General features: G+C 42.6%; 1 protein-coding gene across 1 annotated transcript in view; it reads right to left on the reverse strand.

Moving 5' to 3' along the window:
- PTEN (phosphatase and tensin homolog) overlaps window positions 1-23,999 on the reverse strand; it is a 48,968-nt gene extending 24,969 nt beyond the window's left edge. Inside the window, exons 1-4 of the mRNA XM_068687859.1 lie at window positions 23,355-23,999; window positions 8,302-8,386; window positions 4,919-4,963; window positions 1,194-1,237 (exon numbers count right to left, since the gene is read on the reverse strand). Coding sequence (XP_068543960.1) covers window positions 1,194-1,237; window positions 4,919-4,963; window positions 8,302-8,386; window positions 23,355-23,433 — 253 coding nt within the window. The 5' untranslated portion in view covers window positions 23,434-23,999. The remainder of the gene's footprint in view (window positions 1-1,193; window positions 1,238-4,918; window positions 4,964-8,301; window positions 8,387-23,354) is intronic.
- Window positions 24,000-25,728: the final 1,729 nt, after the last annotated feature.

Here is a 25,728-nt window from a genome sequence, read left to right on the forward strand (position 1 = left end):
GTACTCCATGGATAAGGTTACTAACTCTGGAGAGCACTGCATGGAGAACAGCTCTGATTCCTTTCTCCAAGCTCCAAGACACTTCAAGAAAAACTCCATAGCACATAAGGGGAAAAAACAAAAAAACGTGGCAAAGTATAAGACAATTTCCAGCATGGAAGTACTTCAGAAACTACACAAGCCCTGGACAGAAAGCCAGCATCTGGCATTGAAGAGCTTTCAATGTTTGGTTTTGCATTTGATGCTAGAACATTCAAGCTGAAAACTGAATTACTATGGTAATTTCTACAGCATAGAAAGGAGAACTTCCCTTTGAAATTAATTCACTTACAAAGATTTTAAAGTTTTTTTCTGCTGCTACTAATAAAAGTTAGTCCCGAGTCACCAATGTGGTCATCTAAGGTAACTAATTTGGCAATAACAAAAAATAAAATAAAATATGTAGCTCCCTAGAACAGCTTATGCAGAGGACCTGTAAATGGTGCAGTCACAAACAACATTTTTGGATGGGATTTACAGTGAAGGGATCCAAGCACCTCCACAACAGAAAGCATAAACTAATGCAAGCACATGTTCTGGACATTATATTAGAAGCATGTCCTTTTCATTTATTCCTTTTCTCTTACCCAAAAAATTGCCCAAGGAGATCTTAAGATACCTTTTTTCTGGCTTGTACATGCTTAGTAAGGTTTCAGAACACTGCTGTTCAACATAATTAGTACAAATGACGAGAAAAGATGACTTACAAATGAAAGCCTCAGTTCCTCTATACTCAGGCATTTAAGCAGCCAATTGCATTTTGGTCACGTTCTAAACACCCTCTTTAAAACTAGAAGGATGTTATAAAATAAATAATAAGAAAGTCAAGTCCTTGCTAAGGACCTAGTATTTATTACCTGGGGCATTCATACTGACAAAACAGGAACATCAGTTTCCACTCTCCAAGAGCCTCATCAAAAGGAGCCCCTAGAAGTTTCCCCACAGGTTCTGGTAGTTCTGCAAAGTATCTAAGAACCAAATCATCTCAAAGAATCATCAAATTGGATATTTTTTTTTTATGTTTCTTCAATAATTCAAATGCTATTTGACATCATTCCTCACTCCCAACTCTCCTAAATTATTATTCATCATTCTATCTTCATCCATAAACTCTGAAATTTAAAGAGAATACGCATGAGACAGAGAAAACATACCTCTGCAGTTAAATTTGGCGGTGTCATAATGTCTTTCAGCACACCTAAAAAGAAAAATAAGACAAGAGTTCAAGACAAGTTTCTGAAGCACTCTTAACATGTCACACCTTGGAACATATCAATCAACATAATGGAAAATTATATATATATATATATATATACACACATCATCATTAAGATTTAAAGCTACAGCTAGAAATTACATACAGAAAAAAATATTTTATTGCAGATTCATCAAGTTGCTCAACAAAATATCAGTTATTTTACTGAAATGCAATTACTTACCCTATGGTAATTGTCGTCCATCAGTGTGTTTTGGTCAGTGTGACTCTCAATGGAGACACTCACCCAAGTAATGCAATACACTATTATTTTTAACACTGTAGCATTAACTATTCCAGCCACTCCAGCAGCTTTATTGCTCCCACATAAGTACATATGGACAAGATGGCTGTGACCTTCGTGAACCAATTGACTGCTCTCAAACTAAGTGTCAAGATACATCTGCAACAACACAGATGCCAGGGGTCATGGGAGTCACAAGGACATTTTTAAGACCCTTAGCTAGTGCAACCCAAGCAAAGCACTCTTCTTTCAGTTACAGAACTGTGACACAAGCATCACAGGTAACTGAAAACACCACTGAATATTACAATCCAGATCGCTTTTATCAAACAGATGGTGACTCTGCTCTCCAACTTGGCATTTGTTCTTGAAATTAGGTCAACTGAAAAAAAAAGGCCAGTAAGCCAGTATCCCCCTCACAGACCCTGGAAACAAGCACATTTCTGAAGACTCTGGAGTTGCACCAACGTCTATTTTACTACTCCACAGAAGATCCACTCTAGCTATCAGCAAAGCAAACCACACAATGTTAGTCACGCAGAATGACTTGCCTAGGGATAAGCAGAACTGATCAGATATACAGAATCCAGCCAAAATGGCATGCCGTAAGGAAACAAGCTATATCAGGCGTTGGGGCTAAGGGGAAAAAATATAAGAATAGGATGCCCTTCTGTAATCTTCCTTGGAGTTACTCTCTGTAGGAAAAGTGCTGTGCTCCTATGTCACACGAGAAAAATATAGTTCAGAAAGGAAAATGAGAACAACTCTCCCTCAAAACAACAGGACTCTAGGTTAAACATGATGCTGGGGATCATTTCAGTAGATGATACACATCTAGGTCTTCTGTTTTGGTTAAAACCTGGACTCCTCGGAGTGTTCAAATAACCCTACCAGTTTCAGGATGGGTATGAACTTATCTTTCTTTCACAGGTATGCTTTGACTGCCACCTTTGGAGCTGTATACGGCTTACTTGACACCTTCAGACACACAGACTTTTAGGCTCTGACCTTTATGACTGTTCCACCTAACCAAAGCCTTGCAGACCTTGCATTGAGCTTTGTCCACGAGACTCATACACCAGGGACAGAAGTTAATCTGCTGGCATTGCTGGTGCACTCAATGTTTTCATTTTTTCTGAATTCCAGAGCTTTTCTGGCTCTAAGTCTTTGCTAGGGAAAAGTCTGGTGGTTTTCATAGCTCTGAACACATTGCTGACACCTCTGGGCCAAGTGTCATAGAGTAGGTTGAGCTACCAGGTGAGTCTCAAAAGAACATTATCTGCACTTGAGTCTTCAAGAAGGTTAGACGCTGGAAATATGCCCAAGATGTAGTCACCACACCTGGAGCAGCCAACAGCCATGCTGGGCAAAGGACTGTTACAAGTTAGTCAGCATCTGAACTTTGGAAGTTGAGCCTGCTAGGAAGCAAAGCAGTTAATACAAAGCATCTTATCCAACTGCACTCTTCAAGAAAGTTTCCTTCTTCCTTCTAAAGAAACACCCAGTTCAATGTGGTACTATGGGACAAAACTCTTCAAAACAAAAAAAAAAATCCACACATGGGCAAAAAAAGCTTTCAAATTGTTAAGTTTGAGAGAGTACCAAGTAGAATACCATAAGGGATAGAAAATAGTCTTCTTGATACCAAGGATAGAAACTGAGCACAGAACATAGCCATGTCACTCTCTATGCCCTCATATGGGAGCTGTACACAGCACAGAGCAGATGCTGAACTCCAGACACGGCTGTACAAGACATCCTCCAGCTCCCCTGAATGGAACACATGCATATAGACATTAGAGATCCCACTGGCATACACTTTGGGGATGTTTCCATTGCTTAGCATTTTAAGAGCATTTGGTTTTTAGACACATTTAGACTTGTAATGCAGTCAGATCTCCTGATGAAACCTGAAGATTCTGGGGGGATTTTGGAAGGAGTCAATCATCAGGGTTTTGTAATCCTATGAGCACATTTAAAGCAACTCCAATGCAAAGTACTGCCAAGATGGGCACCTTCCTGGTCACAGCCATGACCCTGTTGCTGACAGGACCACAGGATACAGAAAAGACATGTCAATGGCCAACCCCACACTCACATCATTTAAGCATCAGTTCAGAAAAATCTAAATCCTTTTAAAGGAAACTGCTCAATATACACATCACTATCAATTTCACATAACCGCTACTTTAAGGGAACTCAAATCCTGTACCAGTGCTTGAAATCCTTCTGGATGTAGTCATATAGCTCCCCTGAACTCCTACTTCCTTCTTATAAAGAGATACAACAGGCCAATTATTTACAAAGGATCAGATTAATCCAAGGAGACGCTCTTCTCTGAAATATCTGAAGGCTGTAATTTCTTCCTATTGCACGACCAAACGCTCCAGCAATTCACCCAATGGCATTTATTTAGTTAATATGTGTACAAATTTTGCACTCAAAGACATAGATAGCCTGGCTTTTCTAGCCAGAAACAATGTTTAAAAGCTACAGAGCAGGAACTTGAGTCTCCACTTCCAAGTGATCCATTTTTTTCAGGATAAAGGAAACATCCTTTTAAAGCGTAATGCATTGCCTGGATACTGCTATTCTAAGCCAGTAAGACTTTGTGTTTTATTATTTTATTTTAAATCAATATGCTTCTAAGTATCTGCAATTTTTCCACTAGTAATTTCTCAACTCAGATTTTTGGAAAACAAAAAAAAGAAAGGGGGGGGGGGGAGGAAAACCAGGACCTGTCCTTCAACATCTGTTGACAGGACAGAATCGTTCATACAAATGAAATTAGGCTAAATTAGCATATGAAGATTATCAATGGACAAAAAAGAAAGCGTTTCTGATTTGTAACAAGAATAGCTTTTAGCATGACTAACTTTTCTTATGAAAACGTTACACTTCTAAAGCTGAGAAACCATCAGGCTACTGATTGCTATGGTAGTTTAGTCAATACAATGAACAGGGACAGTGAAGAACACATCCAGAACCTGGGTACCAATACAGTTAGATACCTCCAAAAAATACAAACTATACAGGAAAAGTATTAATTTGGCAACTTCTTCACTGCAGACATTAATATATTAACAGAAAGCCTGCTGTGAATTACTTTTCACTTCTTAATCACACGGTACAAGCTCTAGATGGGCTGGATGCCAAGTCATTTAAAAGCGTTCAAGTAATATGAATACACACCAGCATTTCATTTAACCTCACTCAGCTTCACTAAATGAAGTAACAGTGCTCTCAATCAAGCTTAATTGTTTTAAGAAATGTGCAAAACATCTCTAATTCTGCTTCAGTACAGCAGCAAGCCACTTTCACTCAGAAGCTATTTTTAGAACCCATTATTTCAGAAAATGTATCTATATGAGCATACTTACAGATTGTATATCTTGTAATGGTTTTTATGCTTTGAATCCAAAAACCTTAAATAGGGGGAGAAAAAGGCACGTATTAATATACATTTCAATAATTATGGTCTTAATTTACAGCATCATTAAAGCAACATCCATCACATGCAGCTCCGCTTTCCACATTCCAGCTGGCCCTGTGGTACCTCCAAGCAGGGCAGGCAGCATGTTGCAAACCTCCCTTGTACAAATAAGCCATCAGTAGGAGTGAGGCTACTTGTGCAACTGAAGGACCAAGAGCTGACATGCAACTGAAACATTTACTGGATGCACCATTTGCGCTGACTTAGAAGATACTCACGCATCAATATATTAAACTGGGGAAGTGTCGTTTGTTTAAAACAGAAAGTACCAACTACGTGAAGGACCTGTACACAGTTACTTCCAATACAATCACCTACGCAAAATATTTTGCTACAGTGGTGTTTCCAATGAAAAAAAGCAGTCAAAGTAACTTCTGTAATCCTGTTCAAATGGCCAGAATCATTTATTTTTAAAGCCTGTTTTTTTAAGAGGGCCATCATTCGCCACTGAAATCTGCAAACAGTGCCCAGCGACAGTCCAGGTTCAGAAAGGAGAAAGCCCATTTTAATTTTTTTTTTTCACACTTGTACTCATTTCGTTTTCATGCTAACTTTGTAATGAAAACTTTCCCTACAAGCCTCAGAGGGCTAAACTGCAAACGTGATTCATCAAAATTGCCATAATTATATATGATGTGTCACCTGGCAATGTTCAAGAAGAAATAACATACAAATGTTTACACTTAACATCATCAACAGTGTGTATCTGCACATCAGCCAGAAGGAATTTAATTAGCCATGACAGAACATGCTGTTCAAATTGAAAGAAACACTTGCTGCTAAAATCCTGGAAAGCTCAAGCAAAAACAAGCTCTGGTTATCAGTCATAATATTCCAGAAGAACCTAGAAGAACTTTGTGGTTAAACTGATGCATTCAAATGAGAACAGATGTGCATGCTCTTTGGGCAGCACTGAGTGTGGGACTCCAATTTCATCAGCACAAGTATTCAGTAACTGCTGCTGGTGCCCCTGTTGGCAGACGCGGGGAGATTCAGGAAGACCTGGACCCGACAGCTCATTCCAGAGGGCCCCACCGGTTTGAAACATGCTGAACAACGACAAGAGCGGACTCTGCTTTCTCCAGTAACATCTACAGGACTAAGCGTAAGCTTCCATACAAGTGTCTATCTATTAAATTCCAGCCACAGTACCTCAAAGTGTACCTCAAAGCCTGACTTCTCATCCAGCATTATCATTAAATGTGTCAGGTCACCAGCTGTCCAGAAAAAAAACACTGGCCTATCCCTCATGGCTCAATACCAATTGCTCCGGAGCTCAAACCCACTGAATTTCGACATAAAAACTTCTTGAAAAAAAAAATATATACTCCAAGCATAACACTACTTTAGCATCCAACTCACTACAGCTACTTAATTTCTCTCTCCATATATGTTCCATCACACTTTTAGGCTGTCACTAGTCCTTTTCAGAGTGTTTATGGATTAATAGTTGATAGTAACTTCCTTTCAAAAGTCTGACTTACACATTTTATTTATACACTCAACCAATAAAATTTTCCTTTACGTAGGAACCACTGAAATCAATGCTGTGAACATAAGAGGACCTTCAAAAACTACTACCTATTGTTATTAATTTGGATTATGCCTATGCCATTCGTTCCTAACCCAGCTTTTGGCTCTATCCGAAACCTTCCAAAGGTGGAGCCCACCGGGGACCCCTTGTGTCACACAGCAGGTGCAGTACCCAGATCAGCTCAACGAAAAGGCGGCTCTGACAGCTAGTGAAAGAAGTTGGGTAGACAATGTGAGTTTGTGGGACTGCCCTCAACCATCCCAAAGGACAGAGAAAGCTCAGTTTGCATGTAATGCGTCTGCACTAACTCAAACCTTGTATTAGACACGATGGCTTCACGCATCTCGACAATTCTAGTGGAGATGTAGGCTCTGTAGGAGTATTTACAAACTGGAACCACACCGACATGACCCACTCTTTACTACCACCTGACAGAATAAGGTCACTGCTGCAAGCATGGTCAAAGCCAGACTGACGTTTTCAGTGCTACTCATGGATGGTGAGCTTTGCCTTAACAGTTAAATATTCAAAAATGAAACCCTCTCAAACTCATCCGCATCCAACTGCAGCCGTTCAACAAAGCTGCTGTCTCCAGATGACTTATTCTCAGCTGAGGGCCACAGCTCCTCCAAGTGTGAGGACCAAGGCACTTATTTCAGCACAAAGCTGGATGCAAACAACCACCAGTGAAATTCAAGCGTCACTAATTCTGCCTGGTAACTATCCTGAGAAACTTTGTGGCACCTCAAACCTGGACGCAGCACCTTCTTCCCCAGGTTCAGCTACTTCCAACTCCACTGCCCAACCATGCCCCTTGCATCATCCCCCATTCCCAAAATTCAAGCCTCTTGGAAAGCTACTTAAGTTACTAGCTCAAATGCCAATGTTCTCAAAAGCAGCAAGAGTGGCTTAAAAAAAAAATAAATCAGAATTCAGGATGTTGAACAGACTAATATCTGGCTCTTCTGCACAGGTATTTAGCTTTTAAAGGCATTTCTAATGTTGCATTGTCCAGGTGGGATGTTAAGCAAGCAAATTTCTATGATGCTTCTAAATCACTAAGCACATCCTGGGGCTTTAGGCAACCTGGCCTAGAGGGAGGTTTCTCTACCCATGGCAGGGGGCTGGAACTAGATGGGCTTGAAGGTCCCTTTCAACCCAAACCGTTCTGTGCTTCTGTAATCCCCCACAGATGTATCCAGCAGCTAAGAACAGGTAATACGTTAAAAACAAAATTTTTTACAAAATGCACTATAAGCATCACCAGCAATCGTGAATTTTAGCTAGTGTGTCTCCTCTTCCACGCAACCACATTTAAAAAGCCTTTATCCAGAGCCACCTATAATTTACTGCTGTAAATCAAAATTTACTTATCAATCACCTCATTTATCACTTGGAGAAAGGCTATGGGCAAACACACCCTTAATTGCCATCAGTTATTTGAGTAAACTCTCAGTACTACAAACAGAGGCATGGATTCACATCTTTCTAAACTAAAATAACCTCCTTTTACATCAACACAATTTGGTGCGTTCAGCTTTTCACATGAAAAAGCAGATTTGAGATCAACCCAGTACAGCAGCCTGGACTAAAATTATTGAAAAAGCTATTCTCAGCATTTATAGCATTTCTATGTCAGCTCACACATCCTTTCCTGAGCAGAACATATATGAGTACAGAAAAGGATACTTAAGATTTACAAGAATAACTTAAAAGGAAGAAAAATAGAGCCTTACCTTACTACATCATCAATATTGTTCCGGTACACTCCTTCAAGCCTCTCTGCAGGAAAACCCATAGCAATTATGTTTGGATAGATATCTGAATATGTGAGTTAGGGAAACATTTATAAAATATGTACAATTTCTGCAATAATATTAAATGAACATCACTAAATATTTATATGCTCCTGTAACAAAATCAGAGCAATAGCTTAGACCAACTTCCATATGTGAATAATTCAACATTATATAGACAGCAATAATGGGTCTCTTCCAAAAAACAAAATTGAAGGATGGCCAGGAAAAAAAAAAACAGTATAGAAAGTTTCCTACATACAGTATTTTGTCCACATCCAATATAAGTCTCCTTACAATTCACATACATAACTGATTATAAGTCTTTACCATTGGATAGCTGCAGTTAACACTGAATAGAAAAGTATTCCATTAGAAAAGCAGAATCAAGTAATCCTCCTCTGTCATACATCATCTCACTAAAATTGTATCCATGCTATGTACCGCTCTCTACAGTTTGACTGGCATATTTAATCCAGTGGGAAACTATTTTAATAGTCGTGTGACTAAATTGCAAGAAGTTCCAAATTAAATGCTATGTTAAAGTCCCCAGTGATCCCAAAATAGGTATACCATTCAAAACAAACAAAAAATTACATTTCATACATGTAAACCCTGGCAACAGTACATTTTGTCACTTTTCATGATTTCTACATAACAGGCCAATTGCAGCAGCTGCTAAGGTGACTCTGAATGCCTTAACGTGAGATACTGCAAAAGATGGGAATGTACCAAATCCCAAAAGGATTACAGATATTGTTTATTAAATAATAATAATATTTTTTTTTAAAAAAAAAACAACACTTCTGGTGAAAAAGTGTAGTTTCTTATGCTGAACTACCTGTAACCCACATTCCAAAAGCAATACAACCCGAGATAAAGAGCTCAGGATAAGTATCTTTTGGCAAGGAAAAAAAAAACGCTATTAAATAAGGCCAAATTAAAAAAATAAAAGTTTACATCCATAGCAAACATGGTAAAGAACCCTATATAATTTACCAGAAAACAATTAGTATTTATTTATATATTATATATATTAATATATATATTAATATATATTTTATATATATGTTAGTTTGTTTTTTTAACACAACTCAAGAAATGAGAATACTCTTGAGTTTTAAACATCAGAAGAGATAACGCAGTGAAGAGCCTTCACTGAAAAGCAAAACAGAAATTAAACCAGCAGCTCAAAAACAGACCGTGCCCTACCACATTAACATACTCCTCCTCAGGCTAATTTTAGAAGGAATAAGAACAAAGAATGATATGCTTTAAGTTGACCCTGCTTTAAACAAGGGGGCTGGAATGGGTGATTTCCAAAGGTTCATTTCAACCCGAATTATTCTACAACAGTAAAAATGATTTTTATGGTTAAAATACCAGCAATATTAACAAACCTCCGAAGAGTAAGCAGCAGAACGGAAGACACTGTAGCTTCCAAGATACTAATATTCCAGCTACCTGGACACAAATAAAAGCTTGAAATAGGATATAAACTGCTTTACTCTGTCCTTGCAGAACTCCCACAAGCCTTATAAAGCAGCACAGACTAAGATCTGCACAGCTTGTTAACTAGAAGACTTAATTTTGTACATTTTTTTTTGCAAGTATGTTAAGAATACACAGAAACAATGTTTTCTACTCTCAAAAAAGAATCTAGCATTTACTGTGTGGTAATCCAAGTATTAAGACATCTGTCTAGTTGGACTACTCAAGATTATTTAATGCAGGCAATAATTAGAAAAAAAATCAAAGCTGCTGAGGAATCCAAATAAATATCTGTAGTAGTTTCAAATACAGACACTGAAAGGGTGTTACATGTGGTTTCCAATTTATTCTGTATTTCCCCAAACCTTAAAAAAAAAAAAAAAGCTTATCTTGAGGAAAAAAAACAACAACCATTAAGTTGCTTAGCATTCAGAGCTTGTGATAACTTCAGATACTATCAAATCACATAAATCTTAAACTTTGAACTTCACTCTGAACGCATTTTACTCTGCAAGCAGTCCACACCTCTTTGTTAAAGTAGCAAAAGGCGCTACATAATTAGCAATCTATTTGCTGTTTTATCAGTTACTACTTGCCATAAGCGTAAGAAAATGGTTATAAATCATGTACAACTGCTCCATGTCTATCCCTTAAGAGCAAATTACCTGACTTTCAGCTAGCACACCCAATCACTCCCTCCTCATTCCTGATTTCAAGAGCACACATCTACCTACTGCCAGCTCTGCCTTTTGCTCAAAAGCACCTCCATGTGCATCCTGCTCTGAGCAACAGGGCTACATAACTTACCCTTAAAAAAAAAAAAAGCAGTATATTAATCTGTTTTCTGCAGCACTTCCCCATAGCGGACACGCATTTATGCTTGCAACAGGGTTAAAATACATTTTGACACACACCATCAAAACCTAAAGTTCTGCATCCAAACAAAACTGTTTCAGCTATGCTACAGGTGCCCAGGATGCCCAGAATCACGATGCAATTTGCTCAAATTCCTGTTTACAACTGTGAGTTTTACTACATGGTTTCCTCACGCATTTCAGCCTGTGGTTTTCATTCAGTAGCTTTTCTTCTGCTGTGTGCTTTCACCTCTGAAAGACTAAGAAAGGAGATGCTTTCAAGGACTCCCAGCTGATGCATGACAGGAAAAAGGCAGCCTGATGCCAGGTAAAAGGAACACAACATTTTCTCATCAGTACCTCCACTTCACAGGCTCACAGGTGTCCTTATAAAGTCTCAAACAGACAGAGCAGAGACAAAAGCTTTTGAATAACCATTGTGGTCTCACACTTTCAGAGCACAACCTTCTCGTGGCTCTGGCATCTAACGCGGCTCCTCAGGGTGCTACACACGCAGTACATGCACAGCACGTGCATGTTTCTTCTTTTAATCAGGAGTAAACCAACAGACTGAATGCTTAGGCTTAACCGTGCCTTAGAACGAGGTGCATGTATAACCCAGATAGAGTACTGCAAAAGATGTTCCCAAAAATGCCAAGAGTAAAGCAAATGGAAAAAGACTTCAAAAGGAGAAGAAAAAAATGAGTTTAAATCAATTTACTGATGCCAATTCAGTAAACACGTTGTGCACTCTGAGGTTTTGGAACCTGACAACACAAAAGCTGAAGTGTTATTGAAAAACAAACATCCAACAGCGAGCCTGGTGGGGGTTCTGTTTTTAGGAAAACATGATTGTTTTTAAACAGGCAAGCCAATTTCTCCTCCACCTAAATATAAGCATCCTGAAGTACCTTACTTATTATCTTCAAGTATCAGACTGGAATGCAACTCGCATGCCACTGCTGACTCACTCTGCTGTCTGCAGCAGATCTGGCGTTAAGGACAGCGGCCGCAGCAAGCCAACGCCACGCTTCCATGGCGCGCCTGACAGCCTGCAGGGTTCATCCACGCTGAGCAGAAGCAAGTGATACCTCACAAAGGCTTTTCTGCCATTGGGGAAGATCCTTTCACGTCTTCTGAACGTGCGCCTCGCTTACAAGCATGCTGAAGAAGGGCACTGCTCCGAAAACCTTTTGCTGGTTCACACAGCCAAAGAATGAGGTTTGCTTGGTGATGTAAGAACAGAGCGGAAGCGCTGTTACTGTCTACATAGATGATCTAAGTCTATGAGCAGAAAGAGCAGCTTCATCACTTAATTAAAAAACTGCCTTATAAACTAGGTTGTTCCGCCCTTTCCTCTCCTGCAAAATCTGCACGGAGAAGGGGATGATCCTTACTGCATGTGTACCAGCTCACTTTCTCCTGATGCTGTGCTCCTCCCCAGACACAGCCTGCGATTTACTGTCCATCAGCCAAACATGCAATGGGAGCACCACAGAGCATCATCTTCGGCCAGTTCTTCTATTGTTACCATGCTGAAAGGTTCAGGGTCACCGCTTTGCACACCCAAGAGATTTTAACACTGATCTCCAAAGCCAAAATTAAAACACTCGCTACCAAATGAGATTTCTTGCAAGGGAGCCTGGAAGCTGGGCTTACATTCAAAGCAAGAATTCTGAGTCATCATGAAATCAGTAATGATACTGATAATTTTAGAAACCTGGGAGAACTGATGATTGAACACATGCAACAAGTTCATTATCAACTCCAGCCTCATTTTAAAAGAGACGAATGGAGACCTCAGTCAGTTTTTGACACAGCTCTATAATGCTTCCAGCTAGCCTGCAAAAACAAAGTTAACCTAACAAGAACTATCACGAATTTGAAACAGGCTTACTATACACACACACAAAAAAATCCCTGCCACATTTTGCCAAAGTAGCTCTTTCCTAAGAGATCCCCAAAAATAGTTTCAATACATTGTAAAGCACTCATTCCTTTTGCAACCTTGCAATCCTGTAGGTTGGGATTTTAGCTAGTGATCATAATAAAAAAATACATGAGACAGACCGCATGTAATGACGCACAATACACATCAGCAAAACAATAAAATGCTGTCCCCTACTAAGTTCATACTTCTTACTAACTGCAAAACTTCAGCTTTACCCAAGGAAATGTAAAAACGGAAGCACCTAATAGTTTGCTAAGATATCAAATGCCACAAAGAAAAAGTGATGCTTTCTCAACACTTAAGACAAACCGAAGTAATCGATCTATATGCTGCTTCAAAAGCAACAGAGCTACAACAGGACCACAGGGTTTGTTCTAATGCTGTTAGCAGATTTAACAAAATACTGGTCCTTAACTCCTGAAATTGTTCCCACATGCTAAAGATGACAGCCTTTCCAGTTGCTATGAGAAAAATCCTGTATCGTTATGCAAATCAGCAGTTATAATCATTTTCAAAAATAGCTGTCTATATATTCACATTATGTGATGATCAAATTAAAGAATATGCAGTATACACTGAAAATTTCATTTTTTTATACATACATAAGCAAATGACTTGTGTTGCTCTGCTAAGATAACTTAATTTTCTCACAAATTCATTTTTTTCCTAATAATGGAAGCAGGCCAAAAAAAAGCATACTGAAATATTTACCAGTTCTTACACAGCCACAAAAAAAAAAAAGTTGCACAAATACAGAGCCATAGCCTTTCCTTTAATGACTAATGTTCTCAGTATCTAGAAATTTATTCACTAGCATTTCTAAGCAATTTTATGAATTCTTTTTTCAAACAAAGTAAGCATTTAAACCCTTGTCCTTGCTCTGCTCATGAAGGCAGCTCTAAGACAAAAACAGACAGAAAATGACTTAATCTTCCTATTTTATAAGCATGCTAGAGCACACAGTGCAGAATTTACATATAGAATAGAATTCTATACATAGAATTCTACATAGAATTTACAAAAAAAAAAAACAAAAAAAAACTATTAGCCCTTTGCAATCAAAGGCTGCAGGAGGATCCATCAGTCATTAGACTTCATCTTTTGTTAAAAAGGAAATGTAAAACAAGCTGAATGTTGCTGAAGCTGTGAACAACGGGCACTGTTCAAATCTTGCTTTGGAACTAAAAACTTCTTACTGCAAAACCTGAACCTCCATATGTAAGGACAGATGGCCATTTTTGGTGACCTTCACATTTTCCACTTTCCAAGTACAAATTTCATTTACCAAAGAACAGATTTAAATTGCTGAATGAATTGCAGGCCTGAAAAAAGCTCTGCAACCTGTCAGGAATGAAAATTTTCACTTCCAGTTCAGGCAAGCAGAGCACGTACTGATGCTGACCCACTCTACATTTGCACCCCAGTTTTGCTCCACTACAGCAACCTTCAGCTTCCTCCCTCAGCACCAGCCCCGTGTGCTGCAAGCCATCCCCTACTCTCCCAGGCAACAGCCAAGCTGTCAGCAGCTACATCCCATCAGCAGCAAAACTGCTAAGTGGAGGCACAAGGATACTTCCAAGTCCCCCAAAGTTGCTTTGTTGCCTCATTCATTTGCAGTTTTCAGGAACTTGCACTTCAGTAACAACACAATGTGGTCCAGCGGAACATCTGTCCCTACCAGCTCTGCAAGGTTAGCACGCTGACCTCAACCCTTTTCACTCCAGCTTAAACAAGTCCACATAGAAACAGAGGAAGAAAAAAAAAAAAAACTGTTCTAGCTGTTCAACAGCTTGACAGCCTGAAGCTACAGAGGGAGTGTTGCAAGAAGTGTCCACACTCCATCCTCAAACAGATTTAAGTGTCCTGACAAATGGCCAAACCCTTATTAGTGCTATTTTCTTGACAGCACCCCTACCAATAAAAAAAAAAAAAAGACAGACATAGGAAAATATGCCCAACCAAATCTAAAAGTTTCCCAGTATATATGCCATTTAGCTTGTATATATATACACATACTTTTTTTCCCCCCCTAAGTAGGCTGCGTTTCCATTAGCCAGCATGAAATACAAAATAAGTTTACTGTTTTCTACAAGTCTGGGTAATCAGGAAGTATAGAGGAAATGAACAGGAAGAAAGTTCTTCAGAGCAAAGGAGGATTCCTTGTAGCTAGCCAGCTGTACTTGCCAACTCTACCGTCTGTGCCTTAAAGAACAAGAAAAGAGACCAAATCAGATGTGGCCGAGAGAAACATTTTATGATTTAGAAAAAATGCATTTAACCCATTAATGCTCAAGATTTCAAGTGCAACCCTTTGTTTCTTTTTAATCCCCCTGCTTGTAATTTAAATGCAGCAAACTACACACGAAAGGAAAAAAAAAAGTGACTCCTTCATATCCAAATTCCCATAGTGGGAGGGAGTAAATCAGAAGATTTACTAGTAGATGGGATTGCCAGGTTGCCTCAGGAATCAGCTACATCCTAACCTTCCATCCCACAGCAGGCTTTCGGACCTACGTACGCTCATGACACTGCACTTTGGAAATTACTCCCACAGTAAGCATCTCTCCTTTTAGCTTTGTAAGGTGTATGAGACAGTGTCCTGGAGCTCTCAGCCACATGGTAGCTTTCCTGAACAATTAAGAGGGTCGAGAAGACTGAAAAAACACAGGATCTACATAATAACCAGGCACCTCCCCCCCCACTACCCCCACCCATCTCAACCTCATAAACTTCCCAGCGTAAATACAAAAACAGTTAACAAGAGAAGCATGTAGAAGTATGATGTTTACACTGCAAAGAACTTGTTCTAACAAAGACCAAGCACAGACACATTAAACTTCCATTTCAACATGGTACAGAACCACAGAGAACGACAGTCATGCAGAGAGTAAAGGAGATAAGTTTGCCGTGAAGGGCTGCAAAACCCTCTAACAGAGCCGATGATATTACCAGACCGGAGCAGCTAGCCTTCCCCTTACAAAAAAGCCAACAGCAAGCAGCACTGTAAGAAACAATGCAACAGGACAGAGTAATGTTCACATTACATTTGCAAGAAGCCTTCAGCTGAGAAACCATGGATAGGGCCTTGACTCCTTACTCAATGCCAGCTCCAGTTCTACAGCCCTGACAGAGACGTCCCCAGTGCCAGAGGTGGAAATTGTGTAGGGGCGCAGTTGGGAAGGTCTCCTGCTTCTGCTCATGCTTTGGAAAAAGCCACGTAGAACTTTTTTTTTTTTCTTTTTTGGAAACAGCTCTACTTTCGTGTCTCAGTTTGAGATTTCCAACGTGACAAATGCACCTGTTTTTGCCTATGAACCTAAATCAGGACGAGCTCTTTGACAACAGAGCATGGGACCTCCCCGGTGGCACTCGCAGAATGCCACCACCCTCCGCAGGAGCTCCTCTGAAGAAGCACCGCTGTGTACTTCAGCGGATCTTAACCTCAAACACCCACAGAAGAGTACAAGAATTTTATTCAGTAAAAGAACTCAGCACAGAGAGTCACTACGTTGATATTTACTGACAGGAAGTGAAAAATGGCTCAGACTCAACTTCTCGCAACTCTCTCGCAAGGACATCCAAAACTTTCAGAGACAAGGGAATTTAAAATAGCTATCAGGCTGGCGGACAAACATTGCACTAAAAAGCTTTATGAAACTTAAACTACAAAAAATAGGATTTATATGAATTTTTCAGCATTAGAAGACTTAATTTCAGGGGGCGGTTACAAAGGAATACAAAGATAAGCAGCAAAACCAGGCATAAGGCCAGCCTAATAAACCATTTCTTAATCACCCAGCCCTAAGTAGATAATATTTAGTTCTAACAAGATCCAGTGTTTTCCTCCTCTTAATGTTAGCACGTAAAATGTCTTGGAGAAGTAACACCCATTCACACAAGAAACCAAAGAAGAGAAAACACCCAACTGCTTCAATTCTCACCCAGTATATATCCATGCAAAGCAAATAATTAAGCACAGGCCTCTAAAAAAATTAATCAAGCAATTCAAACCTATTATATTACATCCCTACAAAGGCAGAATGAAGTTTATAAGACATTTCTTAAGCACTTCACTGCAAAGAACTGGATATTACGCAGTTTTTATGCGCTGCTGCACATTGGGGCTGTGAAGCCGGGACTTCATCTTTAAAGGGAACAATGCCAGCTTTTGCAATAGTCATCATCCCAAATGTACAGCAGTTGAGTTTAATTTTTTAGCTGCACAGCCAATTACCATTTGAATCACAGAGCCCCCTACTTTAGCTCTGCTTCCTAAAAATCGTTATTAAGATAACCTAGATTTATGCAGTATGATACAGGGCCTAATTGCATGATTATTGTACTTCCATTCTCCAAAGCTCTTTTTTTCATGGCTCTGTACACAAGATGGTAAATGAGGCAGATGACTACAGGAGCAAAGGGGATGCTAGCGTGAATTTGGAACTGGAACAAGGATTTGTTTGCATCTGAAATATCAGTCTGGATGAAGATACAACTCAGAGCAACCTCTGAGCACAATGCACAGTCAGCTACCCACAAAACATCCACATTTCAGAAGAGCTCATGCTCCATGGGGCTTTGTACATACATTCCCACATTTTAAGATAAATTCCCTCCTTACAGTCAAGAAGTACCCATGCCAGTAACTCACGGGAATCACTTGTGCAGCTGTAAGGCCCCAAACCACCGGAGAAGTACCAAAGCACAGGGACCCGTGACTACGCTAGGATTTGTGACGAGACACCAGACATATCCAGCAATCTCTGCTCACTGCTCAACACCACAGCCACTTTATCCCCTTGAAAAGCCATTCAGCAACAAATCAAGATCAATATCCACAGCAAATACAAATCACATATACCTTTGAGCTCCAGATTACTAGCTGGGTACTTGAGCTAGAAAGGAGGTGGGCTTTAAAATTAGGTTAGTTATGACTAATGACAGTAACTTAGGACTGTAAAGGGATTTGACAGCTCAATTGTCTCTACTCTCCTTTTTTTTTTCCCTCTAGTTTCTTAGAACACAACTATTGTCCCTTAAATCGTTATACAAGAACAATTTTCTTGTTTAAACATGTTGTAATGGAACACTCTAGGCTACAGTATCATACATATAATTTGTAAGCTTATGTGGCATCAATATGGCTAAAATATTAGTTCATTTAAATATATAATTTAAGAAAACATTCAGAAATTCACAACTGGCAAAAGCAACTTGGTAGACAGAAAACAAAAAAAAAATTGATTTCATACTTATTGCATTCCAAAGTCTAGTTTCAATGCAGTCTTACTCTTTTTTAGCACAGGGGTTTTCAACAATGTGTTATTAAAACACATTATGGTGGTAAGATTATTACTGAATGAGTGATACCAATTGCTTCCGTAACAACAAAGAGGTCTTAGGTGTCCAAATTATCCTGTAAGGAGGAAAACAAAAGATACAATCACCTCTTTGGGAAAAAAAAAATAGAAAATTCAGTACTTCTCTGTGCAGCGTAGTAACACATCATTTAGCAAATACTAGCGTCCTCTACAGCATTTGCTGTACTTTGAAACCTTTTGGTAGTCAAAATAAGGTGTCTTACAAAAGATGCAGCAAGCGATCACCAGCCTAGCAGCCATCCAGAGCCACCTGATCTTCCAGCACACATCAGACCATGCCAGTATCAGCCACACTCGAGGCTGTATTCTTTCCCTGAACACACCGTAAGCATTTCATGAAGTCAGTGGAAGTTATGCGCCTCGGCTGTTCTGAATATTACACATTTAACTAAGCTTATAAACAGATTTCAATGAAAAATAGCCTCAGTTGTGTTTGTTGGTTTTTTTTTTGTTCTTCCTTTAAAGGTCAGTTTGAGAAATTTTTACAAGGTGCTCACATTATCTGTACTCATTTCTCTCTTTAACTTGAAAAGCAACATTTAGCCATCACTTAAACCGCAGAACTACATGAAGCAGGGAATTAGTTTGCAGCTTTTGTTGACTTAAAAGTGTACACAAGCGGTTATTTTTTAACTTCATGTTTAGCTTGTGCAAACAGTCCCCAGCAACGCTGTGCATTGATTAAAAAATTTTGATGATGCAAGATCAAGTACTTCATTAGGAAGCCTGCACTCCATTTAAGTAAGTGCAAAGAGACGAGCTTTTAACTTGTCAAGCACCTTTAACTGCACCAGAAAAGCTGGGCAGAAAGGGGTTGAGGCTTCTTTGCACTGATGCAGCAAGGATTGCACAACCGAGCGCTCTGTGGAAGGGGTTTTTCTGTGTGTAGGCTTCAGCTGTCAAACAACACTATCCACAAGTATGCACGTAGTACAACAGGATGTCAAAGGTTTTCTTGGTTGCAAGGAAAACTAACGGATAGACCAACAGGCACATCTTTAACCTCAGAAGAGAAAATGCATGAACTTGCACCAATCGACACCTTACTTTCTCTGGACAACTCAAAATCTTGACCCCTGGAAGTATGTAAAGACTGATTTTCCCAGCATCAAACACATCCTACAGCAAGCAGGTAACTGAATCTAACTCTGAGGAAGCGGCTATTTAAACAAACTTTTACAATAAATTCAAAAAAGAAAGCAAAATCAGCACTCATCTTGTCCAACACTCAAAATCATCCAGGCTCCATGCGCAAAATTAATCTGTCAGGTGCTTAACACAGCTAAGTAACCTGGTTTACTCATGAACAAAGAAATACTCTTCCACCAGCAAAACCCTTCGCCACTTCATTTCTAGTCTTCTAATCCCTTACCAGCCCTTACTGTGCTTGCTGGCAAGACAAACTCATTACAAATACCTAACAAACTTGAGTTTTTGAATGAAAGCAAGTATTTTAAACAAATGGAATTTCCAGCTCTATTTTTAAACTCAGGATGTACCTTATGCCATTAGTTCATTTTTTTTCTTGGAAGCTGAGCCTTTTTTACTCGAGTCACATAATTTTTTTTTTTTTTTTTTTATTAACAATGCAAAATGCTTTAGGACCACAAATAGCATGAGGCTGTATTATATTCTAAGCAGCTTCCACTCACAATTTTACCATTCTCTGCCTTCCAGTACATGAGACAAACACAGGCAAGACTTGGAAATAAACTGCATCCAACAGCTGATCTTCACTGAATATTACAGCAGTTTATACAATATGTAGGTCATGAGAAACACATGCTGCAATTAAGCACAGGACAGGCATGCTCCGTCCCATGCTAAGCCTAGTCTGCCATGCTCACGCATAACAGAAGGCCTGGAAATACAAGGGCAGCTCAAACAATGCTATAATGCACAAAGCAGTTGCACTGATTTTTCACTTTGGTCTCACATGGTTAAGCCACTTGCTAAACTCAGTTATGCACAGACCTAAGACACGTGCAAGCAACGTAACGTGTAGGACTTGCACACAACTCTTTGCAGAAAAACGCTCAACAACTGAGCTGTACAATTTCAGAAATCCCAAAGATTACAGTGCCTCGGACAATGTAATGGTCTTCTCTTCGTAAAAAAATTGCATCCATCTTCGAAGAAATCTATCAATCCAAACTTTCCTTCTCACTCATTTGCAACAAAAGCTATCCAGTATTACAGAAGGGAGACAAAAGCCCAAATAAATCAGGAATACAGTGTCTGAAATGAAGTATTAAGAAGACGATTTAGCGGCTCCAGTGTTAGGACCTTTTCCTCTTCCAATTTCAAAAATATTTTTTCACAAAATATACAGAAAAAGACTGTTCATGGACAAGGGTATTTGATCAGATGAAAAGTAATGTCAATATGTTTTTAAAGACACATTTCACAGTTAGCATATAGGACTATTTTCATCTAGTATATGCAAATCTACTGATTTTGAGAAGTCATTATTTCCCTTTCTTAAAACCCTACTTTACCAACACATGAATCATTCTTAACCAAACCACGAGTCCCATGTACAACATACAATGTACATCCATCTGTGCTCATTTTAAAAGGATGTAATGCAGCCTGTAAGAAAAAAAGCCAGACATTCCCGCCCAGATCCATGAAAGGTACATTAGCACTCCAGCACCTAACTCACGCCGTGTTGTGGGGCTCGGGTGTTCCCCACGGTGCCTTGGAGAATCAGCCGTGACTGAAATACCCAGACACAAATCCTTCATCCACCTGGGATACCGAGAGGTGAACCCCACCTCAAGGATAGGCACACGAGGCGAGACAGACCTCCGCATGCAGTCTGCAGATCACACTTCAGCTGGATTCAAGCTCCTGCCCTAGCAGGTTCACCGGAGGGCTTCATTCCGCACCTGCCCAGCCTAGGTAGCAATGCCCAGTTGCTGGCCATCCTGGAAGCACCATTACCACCAAACCACTGTTTGCAAGAGGAATCCGTGCTGCGGTTTCCCTCAGCCCAGCTAAATGCGCAAATCACTAGGCCTCACACCTCTCTTACATCTTTTAGCTTGACAGAAACAGCTGCCGCGAAAAGAACCAGTACGCACAGGATGCTCCCACAGATATGGCAACGCAGGGAAGCAGAGTTCAGCAGCAGCAGAAGTGCAGATGGTCGCTTGTTTCAGTCTCAAAATTTTGTGCTCCGCCACAGGATGAGAAGTTCCTTTGAGATCCGAAATCCCAGTCCTCCTATCACGCACCACACGCCTTCCCAAATACCTCATTTGAGTTTCAGGGGTGCTCATTTCCTTCACTGGACATCACACCCTCAGAGAACTGACTCCCGGTCTAGTCCTCTGTCTATGGACATAAGAAATAAGCAGGTTATTTTCCAAGTGCCAGATATGATGAGCAACAATTCCATCAAAACCCTGAAAAAAAAAAAAAAAGCATGTCCAAGAAAACCTGCATAGTGATTAAAAAAAAATTAAACTTTCACTTCTGCAGCAACGTCAGCCTTCAAGTGAAGTCATTATACTGTAGGCACAGCAGTCTTCGTTCATTAGTTATCCGTTCAAATGTGCAGCTACGAAAAGAGTGTAAGCTCCTTCCAAAAATGTCTTCGCAACGGTTAAAAAAAAAAAAAAAAAAGCTTTTTCCACTAATTCCATTACAGAATTGCAGCCAGTTGCTGCTTTTGGAAAAAACTAGCCCAAATCGAGTCTTCAGTGGCCTACCTCTAATCCAAAATCTAAGAATATAGTGAGACAATTAAAAAAAAAAAAAAAAGCTAATAACTCCATTTGGCATATCCTTAGCAACCCTGAGTAAGAAAATCCAGGTTCAAAATTCAACAATTTTCTTGCCAAGAGCAGATTACTAGTTAAAAGGGTCTGTTTGCATCAAAAAACTATGCCAACTAATGGTATATCTGGACAAAGATACCTGCAACACCGAATTCTACAATGATGAAGCCAAAAGCTGGCCCTTTTGCCACCACTGAACTCTTTCCATAGTCCACAAGTTCCCAGCGAACGCATTACTCAGAGAATCAGAAATCTCACTCAGATTTTCTGTCTTTAAGTCAGCACCATGTGCTGCTCTGGCCTGTGTCAGCTGGCCTACGATTAGGGCAAAAAGATGACCAAGCACAAACATTGCAAAGGCAAGTCTAAAACTATGTTTTATCAACGCCACAAATAGAATGAAAGAATCATGTAGCAGAGAGGGCGCTTCCTAACTAAAAGCTTGGCAGTAGCCTGCTGAAGTCAAGAACCTTTCAGGCCCTTTTGAAGCCACCAACACGTTAGGCCAAGCATCAACATAACAGCTTGAGCTCTGTGCTAGTGACTGCAGTAACTGGTGTGGATCCTGCCCAGGAACCGGGCTGTATATTTGTAGCATCTGCTGTGAGTTCTGAAAAACAGTTAATTTTCACCCTGACCTTGCTGTCGAGCAGCAAGCTCTCTTTCTAGAGTGCTTGTCAGAATCACGGAAGGGCTAGAAGGGATCCACGAGGGCTGCTGGGCCTAACTCCCAGCTCCACACACGGCCACGCAAAAATCAAACTCTAAGTCCAGGTCTGCATCCTACTATCATTTTTCCCAGGATGGCTCTAACTTTCAAGCACAGTTCTTATTCTTACATCAAAACCTCTCAAATACAATAATGAACTGTCTACACCATGAAGACTGCTACAGCCACAGCACGGCCCCTATACGCCATTAACTCTGCGTGGTATCTGGAGCTCAACATCTGCCTGCTGTTGCTACTGCACATCTGCTCCAAAGGCCACCGAGGCAATACACTCGCAAGGCTTCCCCACAGCCTGATTCATTAGTTATAACTGCACGCTAGGAACATGTTCCAAAATCACACTCCTCGCAATCCTCTTCAACAACTCGGTGCGTTCTCGTTTCAAATACATCCTGGTGCTTACTGCAGCCGAGGTCACGCCAAAGCACCGTTTACGTGTCACGGTAGGAAAGTAAGTTTTTTCTTTTTTTTTTTTTTTTAACTTTAATTTAAGCCCGTTCCTTGCAATCGAGACCTCTGCTGCATCTGACTGAGACTGAGATCCGCCTGGCCGAGGGCGCAGCACCCGGCCTTCGCCCCTCCTGCCACACGGCCGGCAGCGACCCGAGCGGGGCCCGGGGCCCAGGGCCCCCAGCGCCCGGCGAGAAGCGGCGCCGTGCCCCGGCGGGCCGCAGCTCCGGTGGGGCCGCCCGGCGCCGACAAAAGGCGGCCGAGGCGCGGCGGGGAGGGCGTTAGGTAACCGCGGCGCGGGTCTGATGCAATAGCTCGCCGCGCACCGCTCGCTGCTCGCCGGGAGGATACAGGTCAGGTCCAGGTCGAAGCCATCCTCCTGGTAGCGCCTTTTGTTCCTGCTGACGATCTCTTTGATGATGGCGGTCATGTCTGGCAGCCGGGGGCCGCTCCGGGACAGCGCGCAGAGGCCGAGCGGCGGCGGGGCGCGGGGCCTGGCGGCGGCGGAGGGCCGGCGGCCGCCGGGCAGCCCCGGGCGCGGGGCCTGCGGCTCAGCCCCGGCTGGGCCCGCCTCCCCCCGCGGCGGCGGCGGCGGCTCCCGGCAGCGGCGGCGGCTGCCCCCCCCCCCTCCTTCTCCTCCTCCTTCTCCTCCTCCTCCTGCCGGGGCGGGAGCGGCGGCGGCGGCCGAGCAGGGAGGCTTCGGGGCCGGGCCGAGTCCCTGAGGGAGCCGCCGCCGCCGCCGCCGTCTTTGAGGCGAGCGCGGCGGAGGCGGAGAGAGCAGCTCTCCGGCGCTCCGGGCCCCAGCAATGGTGACAGCGGCGCGGGGCGCCCCCCCGGCCCGGCCCCGCTCCGCCCCGCTCCGCTCCCCGCCCGGGGCGGCGGCGGCGGCGGCGGCAGCGGCGGCGGCGGGGGGCCCGGAGCCGCGCGGTGGGGCCGGGCGGGCGGGCGGGCGCTCGGCGGGGCGGCGGCGGCGACTCCTCAGGGCGTGCGGGCCGGCGGCGCGGCCTGGCTCATCCCCCGCGCCCAGCAGCGCCCAGCAGCGCTAGGCTCCCATCATGGCTGCAGCTTCCGAGAGGGGCCGCGCCGCCGCCCCGCCCCGCCTCCGCCCCCGCCCCCTCCGCCGCCGCCGCCCGGGAAAAGTAGTCCCTCCGCCCCGCCGCCGCGTCGCCGCCCCGCCGCCCGCGCCCAGCCCCGGCCGCGCCGCGCCGCTCCCCCGCCCCCCTCCCCTCCCTCTCCGCCCCGCCGCCGCCGCCGCCCCGCGGGGGGAGAGCCCGCGGAGGGCGGAGGGATACGGGAGGCGCGGGGTGCTGCGGATCGTCACGTGGGGGGCCCGCTGCGCTCGCCGCGGCCCCTCCCCCTCCCGCGGCCGGAAGTGGCCGGGCCGGGCCCGGGGCCGCTCCTCGCTGCCCCCTGAAGCCTCCCCGAGCCCCCCCCCGAGCCCGGGGCCGCGGGGGGCAGCGGGGGGCAGCGGGTCCTGCCCGGCTCCCGCAGCAGCAGCGAGCTCCAGCAGCTCGGTCCCCGCTGTGCAAAAGCTTCCGCAAATGGCCGGGGTTGTCCAAGGCTCTCCGCCCGTCAGGCAGCCCGAGCTCTGTGGGGGAGACCTGGCGGGGGTCTCAGCTGGCAGCTCCTGGCTGCTTCTTCGTTGCGTGTGGCGTGGGTTTGGGTTGGTGGTTTTGGTGGTTTGTGCTTCTGCGTGTGCAGACAGGTGAAATCCTAGCCTAGTAAAGTCATTCAAAAGAAAATACTTTTAAGGCAGCTTGGAATGTAGAGCCCTTTGCAGTGTTCTCATGTTGGACAGTAAGGGATATCCCATGGAGGTCAAAGGTAACACACCTCTGGAGGAAGGCTGTTCCTATTTAAAAGGGAGGTGAAGGCAGTCCTTTGATTAAGGGATGATGAATACCTTCAACAATCTGCAAGGAACAGAAGTGAAAGGGGAGTGAAACCCTGTTGAGTGGGGGAAAAAAAAAAAATCCTATACAATTGTAAGAGAGACATGATGGGAAGGAGTAGCCTGATGATAGGAGGAAAACCTGAGCATCCCTTTCCCTTTTCTCTGTGAAAAGCAGATGATGTGAACCAGACAGGCAGGAATCTCCCTAAAGAACAGATCCCAGTACTAATTGATACGCTTATCTCAAATGTGTCTGAGGCTGGTGGGGAAATACACCTTGACTAAGAAACTTTGTGTTTTTCCTAGACCCGTCAGACCACAGGGAGGATGGTCCTCACAGGAACACCAGCAGGATGTCTCTGGTTTGCTTAGTAGTTGCATTACCCGGGGAATGGCTCTCGCTTTTGTTTGAGCAGGGCAGCTCGGTTAATGCTCGCTTGCATGTTGGTTGGAGACTAGGGGAATTTTGATGATAAGCAGTACTCTGGCAAGTAGGGAAGATTGAATAAAATACAGTAGGTATAAAAAGATAATGTCGATTTTTGTAATATGTGTAAGGCAATCCTTTCCAAAACTTTTCTAAGGAACAGCAAGAAGGAATTCAAAAGCATGAGATAAGATTCAACAAGACACTGAATTTAAAATGTGCCTTACGAGAGGTGCTGAAGTCCACTTGCAGATGGTTAGAGCAGGAAGAGGAATGGAAGAGTGAAATGCTATGTTTTTGCCTTTAGGGGCTCAAAATAAACTGGAACATAAGGTGGAGGGATTTCCTGGGTTTCTGCAGCCTTCAGCCTTTGCAAATGCTGTATTATATAATTCTTTCATAAA

The sequence above is a fragment of the Anas acuta genome, chromosome 7 (assembly GCF_963932015.1).
Source record: "Anas acuta chromosome 7, bAnaAcu1.1, whole genome shotgun sequence".
In the NCBI taxonomy this organism is placed as follows: domain Eukaryota; kingdom Metazoa; phylum Chordata; class Aves; order Anseriformes; family Anatidae; genus Anas; species Anas acuta.